General features: G+C 27.1%; 1 protein-coding gene across 1 annotated transcript; it reads left to right on the forward strand.

The window, feature by feature from the left end:
- The first annotated feature begins 10,801 nt into the window (after positions 1-10,801).
- Positions 10,802-12,978, forward strand: LOC149530605 (aspartic proteinase nepenthesin-2-like). Its single transcript, XM_089811048.1, has one exon. The coding sequence runs from the start codon at positions 11,353-11,355 to the stop codon at positions 12,715-12,717; it is 1,365 nt and encodes a 454-aa protein (XP_089667174.1). The 5' UTR covers positions 10,802-11,352; the 3' UTR covers positions 12,718-12,978.
- The last annotated feature ends 402 nt before the right edge of the window (positions 12,979-13,380 follow it).

The following is a 13,380-nucleotide window of genomic DNA, read 5'->3' on the forward strand; positions in this document are numbered from 1 at the left end:
AGTAACTTAGTAAACAGTTGGTGATGGTTTTGGAAATGACATTTTGTCTAATGTTTTAAAAGAAAACTTGTTCTGAATAGGAAACCTTGTGATAGTATAAATTATTCCATAACTTATGATGGAGATTTGAGTTATGAATAACTGTTGTTGTGGAATTGGTTGCAAATGAACAAGACATTATTTCGAGAGCATAGATATAGATAGATGCTATTGTATCACCAAGGTCATTATGTGAACAACTTGTGAGCATCTTACTATTTTTGGGATTTTGCATCTTAATCATTTTTGGTCATTGATGTAATGTAAGTTATATTACATATTTGTGAGTCGTATTTAATTCAGATATTGTATTTTAAATGCTAATTATAGTTATAACTGGGTGGTATCTCACCGTTAAATAGTGGTAAAACATCAATAGACACTTGGATATTCAGTAACCTTGTAGATTATCTTTTGTTCAGCATTGACTGCACTTGGATTTAGTAATACTTGATTTTACTATGAAGTGTTTTAATAAGCATTTACATATTGTTTTGAAATAAGATGTATTTCTGTCCTTAGATAAAATGGAAAGTCGTTTTAAGATATGAGACGAATTATGATATATGTTGGTGTGATGTTATTTAAAACAAGGGTATCATATGTACATTGTATTATTATCTTGGCCAATTCGGAGGCTAAGCTTAGTTTTTTATAATAATAGAAATAAGTAGTATAGTACTGCGACTGGTAAATATCATTCAACTGATGTAGCAGTTTAGTGATATTTACGAGATCATAATATTGTAGTATTTACTTCTGTTATTAAAATAACCTAAGTTTACTTTCAAATTGATAGTAGAAGATGAGAGTTTTAAAAGATGAAGAATGTAATATCATGAGAAATCAGACTTGTTATTAGTTACATGTGCATTCTTAGAATATCTGTTTGATATGTATGTTAAGGATAGCTGTAGTGAACGTATATCGAGGTGGTTGAATATCGATTTATTCTATTTAGTTAATTAAATTCAGTGATAATTTTAAGATGAATTGGGAGGGTTAATTATAAATAAAAGATAATTGGCCTTACCTATGACTTAAACCAGTAAGGTTAAGTACGGAGAACAAGGCAGGTCTCTATTGCGTCATTTCACGAGTATTATAGAGAATCCCACTATGTGTTGTCTAAGGGCTTACCATATACAGATGCAGTATCTTAGCACCATAGTGATGACACCTTAGTATATATATGGTTCATTAACTAGTTATTCTTAGTGCGAGTTTAATTTTGCATTGTTTAGAAGGTGTTACTTCTTGCATAGTAATATTGGAATTTCACTATGTTATGTGGTTTGATATCTGCAATAAGGTTTTATATATATGTTAATTCTGACATGTATGTAGGTGGACTACGCTTTTTAACTCAGTGTTTACTGAGCCCTTTGTGTGTTGGGTTGCATGTTTGTGTAATTTTCAGGTGTTCAAGTCGAATAACTAGTGTGAAGGAAGACTGTTGAAGTTACTTCTTGAAACTGAATTTGATACTTGTAAAATTCATTTGTTGGACCTAGGTGTCTTTGAATGATACTATTCATCAATATTGTACTGAACTCATTATGTATAGACATCTTTATGAAAATATTTTTTGATGATATATTCTTTTATGTTGAAGTTTACAATTCTGAGAATGATTCAATCTTTGTACTTGATCTTGCAATATGATGATTAAATAAATAAAAAAATTTCATGGTTCTTTCTGTCTGTTCATGGTTAAGTTCTATCTTTGTTTGTGGTGTGTTATATATATATACATATATGTATATATATATGTATATGTATGTATATGTATATGTATGTATATACATGTATATGTATGTATATATATGTATATATATACATATGTATATATATATATATACATATGTACATATATATGTATGTATATATATGTATGTATATGTATATATATATGTATACATATATATACATATATATGTACATATGTATACATATGTACATACATATATATACATATATATGTACATATGTATACATATGTACATACATATATATACATATATATATACATACATACATATATATGTACATATGTATACATACATACATATGCATATATATACATATGCATATATATACATATATATGTATATATATACATATGCATATATATACATATATATGTATATATATGCATATGTACATATGTATACATATGTACATATATATGTATGTATGTATATATATGTATATGTATATATGTATATATATACATATATGTATATATGTATATATATACATATATGTATATATGTATATATATACATACATATATACATACATACATATACATATATATACGTATATATACATACATATACATACATATATATATATACATATGTATGTATATATATATACATATGTATGTATATATATATACATATATATGTATGTATGTATATATATATGTATGTATATATATGTATATATATACATATATGTTTATATATACATATATGTATATATGTATATATATACATATATGTTTATATATACATATATGTATATATGTATATATATACATACATATATACATATATATATACATACATATATGTATATATGTATATATATACATACATATATACATATATATATACATACATATATACATATATACATATACATATATATGTATATATACATATACATATATGTATATATATACATATATATGTATATGTATATATATATATATATGTATGTATATATATACATGTATATGTATATATACATATACATGTATGTGTATATATACATATACATGTATGTGTATATATATATACATATACATGTATGTGTATATATATATACACATACATGTATATGTATATATATACACATACATGTATATGTATATACACATACATGTATGTGTATATACATATGTATCTACACATACATATGTATATACATATACATGCATGTGTATATACATATACATATACATGTATGTGTATATACATATACATGTATATGTATATACATACATGTATATGTATATATATGTATGTGTATATATATACACATATACATATGTATATACATATACAATACACATATACATATGTATATGTATATGTATATGTATTGTATATGTATATACATATGTATATGTGTATATATATACACATACATATATATACATATACATGTATGTATATATATACATGTATATATATATACATGTATATACATACATGTATATATATATACATGTATATATATACATACATGTATATGTATATATATGTATGTGTATATATATACACACATACATATATATGTATGTGTATATATATATACATATATATACATGTATGTATATATATGTATATATATATACACATACATATATATGTATGTGTATATATATATACATATATATACATACATGTATATATATGTATATATATATACACATACATATATATGTATGTGTGTATATATATATATACACATACATATATATACATATACATGTATATGTATACATACATATATGTATATACATATATATGTATGTGTATATATATATACATATATATACATACATGTATATATATGTATATATATATACACATACATATATATGTATGTGTGTATATATATATATACACATACATATATATACATATACATGTATATGTATACATACATATATGTATATATATACACATACATATATATGTATGTGTGTATATATACACATACACATACATATATATACACACACACATACATATATATGTACATACATATATATACATATATATACATGTATGTATATACATATACATGTATATATATACATACATGTATATGTATATATATGTATGTGTATATATATATGCACACATACATATATATGTATGTGTATATATATACATATATATACATACATGTATATATATGTATATATGTATGTATATATATGTATATATATACACATACATATATATGTATGTGTGCATATATATATACACATACATATATATACATATACATGTATGTATATACATATACATGTATATGTATATATATGTATGTGTATATATATATGCACACATACATATATATGTATGTGTATATATATATACATACATATATATACATATATATACATGTATGTATATATAAAATATTATATATACATACATGTATATATATGTATATATATGTATGTATATATATATATACACATACATGTATATATGTATGTGTGTATATATATATACACATACATATACATGTATGTATGTATATATACATGTATATATACATACATGTATATGTATATATATATATACACACATACATATATATATGTATGTGTATATATATATACATATACATGTATGTGTATATATATACATACATACATGTATATGTATATATATATATATATATATGTATATATACATACATATACATGTATGTATGTATATATATATATATACACATACATGTATATGTATATATATATATATATAATATTTATATATAATATTTTGATTTTGATTTTTCATGCAAATCATGTAAATCTTAAAATCAAATTAAGCATTTTCGTTTAATTTTTTAACAAATAATTAATAAATTTAAAATAGATTTAAAACTTAATAGTTGTGTTAATATATTTTTTCTATTTTCTATCTTTTCATATAATATTTTTGTTGGTAAATTTTAAGACTAATTTTTAGTGAATTGTAATGTAAAATCTAGATTTTAGTAGAATATTTCGATATTTTTAACATATTTAAAAAATTTATATTCTATTTGTTATTATTTACAATTGTCAAATATAGAATAGAAACATTAATAGTCTTGTGAGTCTATATAGATCTATAAAAAAAAAATGTTTAAACAATATTTTTATTGATCAAATTATTTGAAAAATAAATAAATTATCCAATCTTGAATAATATCTAAATTATAATAATTTTTTTTATACTTTTTAATATATTCAAATATTTCTATTTTTGTTTCCATACTTTCTATATTTTTAGTATCTAAATCTTAATATAATCTTTCTATACTTTTTTTTACATATTAAGATCTTTATATATTTTTTTTAACATATTAGAATCTTTCTATTATATTTTTACAAATTTTAAAAATATTTTTGTTCTTTTTTAATTATAAATAAAAAATAGTAAGATAATTCTATTCAAATTTTTGATTAAAATGGATTCTATTTTTTAAATTGTAAATGATGGAACAATAACAAAGTCAATATTAAATTCCATAAGAATATAGATATGAATAGTGCCTTTCTAATTCTATTGTATGCAAATCAATTTAATTTAAAAATAAAATAAAATAAATAGAATATTAAAAAATTAAAAAAATGATTAAAAATTATTTAAATTAATTAATTCTATTATTACCTTTAATGATTTACATCTACATCATTAAAAATAATTTTATTATATTATATTCTACATCTTTTTAAAATGTATTTAAATTTAAAAAATGAATAGCTACAAATCAATGTGAATGTTTGACAAGTCTTCCCCTCTCTCTACAAAAAAATGATGAAAATGCATCGTAAATAGAATGAAAGGAAATAATATAATTAGACTTTGTAAATTAAACAAAGATTCAATCATTTCAGATAACAAAAAATATGTTTTTAGCTTGTCTAATATGCTTATAAATTTATGGATGTTGGTATTGTTATAGAAGAAAAAATAGAAATGAGCAAACATCAATACTCATTATTTGTGCAATCAAAGAATGTAAAGAAACTTAAAGTAATTTATCATTAATTCAGATTTGGTTTGATAAACTATCACTTTAAATCTTAAGGTAATTTATCATTAATTCAGATTTGGTTTAATAAATTGTCACTTTAAATTTGATCTCACAACAAAAATTTCAATCCAAGCTCAAAAGAAATATTTAGACTTGTAAATACTTTTATACAAATTTCTCATATAGCCATAACATATGCTCACCACCAAGGAGCCAATAACCAATGTACCAAGTCCTTTGTATGTCCACCACCATTATTATATACCCTACCACATTCAACACCTTTGACCCCTGCATGTACCCTACCATTATTATCACATCAAATTCTAATACCATATTATAGTTAAGCTTAGTTGATGTGATAATAGAGTACATCTTATACTAGAGTATATCAATTAATATTTTGGCTCCTTTTTGTACTAAAAAAAAGGCTTGCTGAAATGATCCTTTTCAAAGTCATGTTGGTGGTGGCTCTAGGAAGTATATTATGATATGAAGTAACTAGCAGTTGCATGCTTTTGTGCATGCAACAGTGAGCCGATAGGAAAGACAAACTAAAATTTAAGATAAATTTTCTATGTAAACTTTAAAAAGAGTTAAGAAATACAAACTAAAATTTAAGATAAATTTTCTATGTAAACTTAAAATAGAGTTAAGAAATAGTCAAAATCAAACCTCATGTACTTATTGTAAAGTTACCAACAAAAAATGACATTCATTCCTGTGATACATGGAACATGAAAAAATATGGTATAAGCTTCATGGAAAATAAGCTTCAATTTCAATTGAAATTTTTGTAATGTAGATCTTTGAATCTTTGAAATGCTACAATTGAGTGCTCCAAAAAATTTCAAGTTAGCACATAAGATCAAAAAATAAAAGGTCAACCCAATAATGGAAGTGTAACCATTGATCATGGAAATATGATTTTCTTTGCTTGATATGATTTGTATTGGTTGTTCCAATTGATCATGTCCATTGGTGCATTTGGAAGCCATAGAAAACCATGCATATGACTGGAAGTTTGTTGTTGCCACTCGTACCTATACCAATAATCATTTATAGGACCAACACTTTTAGGTAGCTCAACTTCCATGCGAGGTAGGTGGATACCAAATTTTGTGATTTAGTTGGGCAAGAAAGGTGATTTCTCTTCTTGCATCTTTTTTTGAGTATGTACAACACAAAGAAAATTTATATGAAATTCAAAATGTAATTAAAAACCAATTTCTTATAAATTACTATAAGTGTATACTTTGTGGCAAGTGTTCTATACTATATGTTACAATCAATGGTTATAATTAAATATATAAATACAATAGATTCATACAAAAAATAGATTCATATTAATTATGTTAATTTTTTATTTAATCAAAGAAAAATAAGAAATAATTTTTTATTTCAAACTACAAACTTCAGAATTTACAATATAAGTAAAACAAATTTGAAATAAAAAAATATTAAAGTTGTATTATACTTACGTAAAAGGGTAAAGTAAAATGAATAATAATATGTTATTTAATTCTATTAATTTGTTATTTAGTCAAAGAAAAATAAGAAATCAATTTAGTTTTCAAACTACACTTCAGAATTTAGAATGCAAGTAAATAAATTTTTAAAAATTAATAGTAAATTTATTATTGCTACTTTATCATAATTAAATTATGCATTGCTGATAGAAGTGCAACAAACTTCATTATTTATTTATTTAATCATAATTAAAAAGGTGCCTTGAAGTAAATTTATTTAAGTTTTAAATGCAATTTTGAAAAAATGTGAATGGAAACTCACTGGATTATTCGTCCCCCTTTCATTTGTAGGAACAGATCTCACCTAATTTGACACCTCATTTGACATTGTATCTATAGAGTATTTGATATTAAAGATCAAAGACATCAAAACTTAGTGACATAGACATGCATATGGAAAATACTGTTACATATAAGAATATTAAAATTTAAAGGAAAACAATTCAATGACATTACAATTGACATGCATATGGAGATTATAATTTTAAAGATTAAATGATAACTTACAATAATTATGGTTCCTTCATTGCTCAAGTTTATGGTCGATGCATGGTTGGAATTTGTGAAGGTTGTAGGTGTCGACATAGTAACCTGAATGAATAGGAAAGCAACATAAAAACATGTCAATAAACATAATGAAGACTATCCACTTGAAAATGTCAATAAATTAAATTAACCCTATTGACTTCAAAATTATGAAGTGTAGTTTTAATTTTTTAATATAATTTTTTTAATTAAATAATTAATTTATAGATGAATAGAGTTACTATATATTTAATTTGTATCACATTCTATTATATAATTTATATCTTTATAATATATTCTAATGTATATTTTGAAATCATTTTAGAGTTTATATCAATTGATTTTAATGATGGTTATATACATAAATAATAATAATTTTTAAATATGCATTGAAATTTATATATAATATATAGTTTAAAATAAAATTACACCATACTATTCATTTTTAATTATTATATTATTTTTATATCATGTAAACTTTAATAATATTTATTTATAATTTTATATGATATATAGTTTAAAATTACTTAATTTATTATAATATAATAATGAATAAAATTTATTTTTTAGAAAACAATTAATAATTGTAAATAAAGGTGACATAGTTAAATTAGTAATGGTTCCTACCACTTCTCTAATTATTTGCAAAAATTAAATAGTATAAAATAAAATTACACTATACTATTCATTTATAATAATTATATTATTTATTATTTATGTCACATACAATTTAATAATATTTATTTAAATGTTCATATAATGTAAAGTTTTAAATTAGTTCACATATTATAATATATTTTTTATTTTTAAAGAAATATTTAAAAAATTAAAAATCATTCTAATAAAAAATACTATTGCGATCAAAAGATCAAAAAACAAAAAACTAAAACTTCCAATTTATTTGAGAAGTAATCCAACTCATCTTCATAGATTGCGGATACTATAAATAATTATTTTTAAAATATTTACTTGATCATACATGTCTATTGGTGCTTTAAATTTGATAGAAGCAACAACAGACAGTCTCACGAATGGTGAAACACTACTCACGTTAATAGAACAAATTTAAAATTTTAAAAATTTAAATTTATTAATTTTCAAAACAGTTTCTAGATTATTTTGTAGATTTTTTTCTATCAACTTTTGAAATTATACTTGTTCGAATCAATATCAACAGAATGAACATAAGGAAATACAAGATAACTAATTAATGTTGCAGACGTGAAAGTTAAAGTTATTGTTTTTAACAAAAAAATGTGTCGTGCCGCCCAGGCAAACTAAAATTTGTAGGAAAAACCTACAGAAATCAGATCAAGAGCAAACATTCCCAAAACTACAACCAAAACCTTTTTTGAAAAATACATAATACTGAACGTTTTGACTTTCTTTATACTCGAACAACAATTATATTTTTCTCAAACAATATTCAAGCAAAGCAAAAACAAAATTCCAAAGCCACATCTAATGACTATTTCCAAAAGAAAATAACAACAGAACAATAGTAAAAATAAATGAGAAGAAATACAAATACCTTTGTAGTAGAATTGCTCGCCTCCGCATCCATATCAAAAACTTAAAGGAAGAAACTTAGAAATCAATTTAATTAATAAGACAACGAATTTTCTTCAACGTGTAGATTGCATAAGAAAGTTGAAGCTACGGATAGACATTTATAGAAATTAACAAAAAACATTAGAGAATTAGCAAGTTAAATAAAATTAGAAAGGAGAGAATTAGAAACGTAATAGTAAAATAGAAAGTTTACAAAAAAAAGGATATTATTTGGAAAAAATGCAAAAAAAATTGTTTATAAAATATTTCTAAAAAATGACTTCTATTGGAAAAGCTCCCATCAAATAGAAATCCGTTTCGGCTGACAACTTATCCGTTTGGGTTGACAACTTTTCCATCGAAATTAAGTTTTTTGGGGAGCAAAGCTCCCACATAAAGCCTATCGGCTTAATAACACTAGCATATATAAAACAAATGGTATTCTTGATGATGTGCATATAATACTAAAATGTGCTAGTATTATGTAGAAATGATGTTACATTTGATAGTAAACTAGATCCCTAATTTTTGTATGTAATTGAATTTCCCTAGTTCTCAACTTGTAGCATCATTTTGAATGATAGTTCAAACAAGATTTTCATGTAGCATCTTCTTGCTTGAAAGTGAGCTCCTTAGAGAAAAAGTGGCATATCATTATTTACTTTCAGAAGGAATCAAGATAAATGTGTCTCTTAAGATCTCCTATGTTGCCTCTCTATTAAAATAAAGTCTCCCTTTGGCAAAGTACTTGGCTCACAAAATCAAACATGCATTCTACAAAATAAAATTTCTTCTCGAGTAAATTTTCTCTTGTTTCTGACCAAGATATTTTACTTTTAGACATGATGTTTCAAAAATATTTGTTTCTAATCATTCACTCTATCAATCATAACTTAATATTTCCATTATCCAAAAGCAAGGAGTGTATCTAAGTTATAAATTGTGCCTTTCACTTTGCATGCATTCTTCTTTTTTAGAAACAATTTATGAAATGTATTTAACACATGAAATTTCAATCTTATCTATTAACACATTTATTTTTATATTTCTAAAATATACTATATAAACCAACTTAATCAAAACAATTACATAAATTTCAATTGACATCATTGCTATACTGCTTCAACTTCTTACAACAAACACTTACCTAACCTAACCATTCTTAGTGTATTACCTATACGCAAATTTTCATTAAGATTATCAAGTACCTACAACAATCATACAACATGTACCCCTCTTAGTATATTACCATACACAAAGTCATGCAATATTCTATTATTATATCCACTTTCACCTGTTTACAAAGTGACTGCAATCACCACTCTTAATATTTATAATTCAATTGAAATAATTACTATACCGACTAAAATAGCTAATCTTGTTATATCGACCAATACAAGTCGACTCTAATACACTGGAATTATTGCTAGAGAGGAACTTCTGCAAAGTGAATAAAATAATTGCTACGAAGTGCTCTGTGAATAAGGTAAACCAATCTACTCTAGCTACGCAGAAATCATTGGTGGAGAGGAATATCTACAAAGTAGTGAACTGAGTTAAAAGTGCGCCACTCAATCGAATAAAGGCTTCATTGAACCAATGAAATTATGGGTAAAGATCACCATATAATAGAAGCGTGCCTGTAAATAACAAGCACCGTAGAATAGAATTAAAGTGCGCCATTGCAGGACAAAATAAAAGTCGTTCCAGGGGACCAGCTGCAGCCCACTAATGAACGAAGCCAATCATACAGGGATGCGTTTTCACAAGCAACAAAATGCACGGCTAGACAATTAACCATTAGTTGGTTCCGATTATTTCTAATAGCAGTCAGAGTCCTTAGAGTAAATGACCAATAGAAGGCTATAAATTGGACCAGAATTCGTTGCCAAAGCAAGGTGCATGAGGAGTTCCTATTTCTGCTATCATCATGGCCGCAGTTCTGAGCATTTTGAAGTCAGTAGCCGTATTCCTCACCCTCTTATACTCTCTCTCCTCCAGCTGTTGCGATGGAGGGAGCGTGCAGGGCAATAACTACTACAGAGTGGAGTTGATCCGCAGAGAGTCCGCCCGTTCTCCACTGATGAAACCCCACATGAATCTCACGATGGCTGAGCGAGTGCGGCTGTCTGTGGAGCGGAGCAAAAGGCGGCTAGAAAGACTACAAGCCATGGCAAGAAGAGGAAGAGGTGATAACTTGTACAGCCCAGTAAGCGCAGTTGACGGCGAATTCATAATGCAAATGGGCATTGGGCGCCCCACTCCACTGCTGCAGCACATGATCGTCGACACGGGCAGCGACCTCATTTGGGTTCAATGTAAGCCATGCGCCATCTGTTATCCCCAGGACGATCCCTTGTACGATCCCCATTCGTCCTCCTCCTACAAGACTCTCCCCTGCAAGAGCAAATTCTGTACTGGGTCGACCCAAAACTTTTGCAACCATCCCGAAACTTGCGGGTACTTGTATTCCTACGGAGACGGCGCCAACACGACCGGAGACATGGTCGCGGAGACATTCAGTCTCAAGAGAAGCTCGACAGCGGGGTGGGAAGCCCTTCCATCTCCCCTCGCCTTTGGCTGCGGTCACCGGCAGGAAGGGGGCCCCACCGTCACCATCCCTGGTTTAACCGGTCTCGGAAGAGGCGTCCTTTCTCTCCCGTCTCAGCTGAGCAAAGCCATCAATAACAAGTTTTCCTACTGCTTGGGACCCCTCGACGACGACGCCGGCGTCAGCTCCCTCATTCTCGGCGACGCCCCTCTTCCTGGAAGATTCCAGTCCACTCCTTTTCTTAGAGCGAGCAGTAACCCCAATTACGTTCCAGGTTTCTACTATCTGGACTTGCATGGGATCAGCGTTGGCGGCACCATGATTGAGTATCCGGCCTCCGCGTTCCAGAGTGGCGGGCTCGTAATCGATTCGGGAAGTACGCTGACTGCTCTGCCCGACCCAGTTTACGAGCCCTTCCTGGCGGCAGTGAAGTCTGGTGTAAGAGCGAAGCCTGTGAATGCACCTGACGATCTTTGCTACGATTCTTCACAGGTCGCCTTATCGAAGCTTCCGCGGATCGCCTTTCACTTTGCAGGAAACGCGACCTTTATCGTGCCCCCGCGGAACTCGTTTATGAGTGAGAAGTACCGCGGACGTCAGGTGTTGTGCTTGGCATATTCTAGTTCGGGGCCTGAGGGTGAAACGTCCATATTTGGTAATGTTCAGCAGCAGAATTACCATATCGTTTATGATCTGAGCAAGAACAAACTCTCCTTTGCTCCTGCCGTCTGTGACAATCTCTGATGTGAGAGGATACATATCCTTTCATATTACAGTCTCTACAGGTTCTTATGTAATGTGTTGCCTCCAGCTAGATCTGTCTAATATTATGGTGGTGTGACCTAAACACATCTTTATGTCAATAAGTCGATGTCTAGACACGGAAGAAATGGAATTGGCGTTTGTAAGTCGATATGTAAGGCATCATCTATATAGCCTTTTTAAGGAATTTGTGATGTCCTTAATATTATTTTATCTATCTATCTATCTGTCTATCTATCTATTTATTTGGAATTCCAAAAAATAATTATAAAATTATTAGTTTGCATTATCCCATGACTTTCTTCTAAGTGATAAGGATCCTCCTCCCTCGGCTAGCGCTGCACTGGCGGCATGAGGACTTCTTTGTTTCTGATGTTTTCTAAAAGTTTTTTTTGATGAATAATTGATTTCTGCCCTGAACTCGCGGGGTGATCCTATGGCCCCTTTTTTTGTGAATATGTAACTTTATTGTATTTTTTTTAATATAAGGAACAAACTATTCATAAAAAAAAAAGGTTAGAAGTGTTAAATATTCACTATTCATACTAATAATGATTTGGCCATGTCATATGTCCAAAATAGATGATCTAGTAAAAAATATTTAATTTGTCTAATTTGACCAAAAAGAGGGAATCTTTATTATAT

Source organism: Cupressus sempervirens, chromosome 11, assembly GCF_028749045.1.
Source record: "Cupressus sempervirens isolate cs-2001-9-10 chromosome 11, ASM2874904v1, whole genome shotgun sequence".
NCBI classification, from domain to species: domain Eukaryota; kingdom Viridiplantae; phylum Streptophyta; class Pinopsida; order Cupressales; family Cupressaceae; genus Cupressus; species Cupressus sempervirens.

Coding starts and splice junctions, on each gene's coding strand:
- LOC149530605 (XM_089811048.1), top strand. CDS start 11,353: ATGGCCGCAGTTCTGAGCATTTTGAAGTCAGTAGCCGTATTCCTCACC.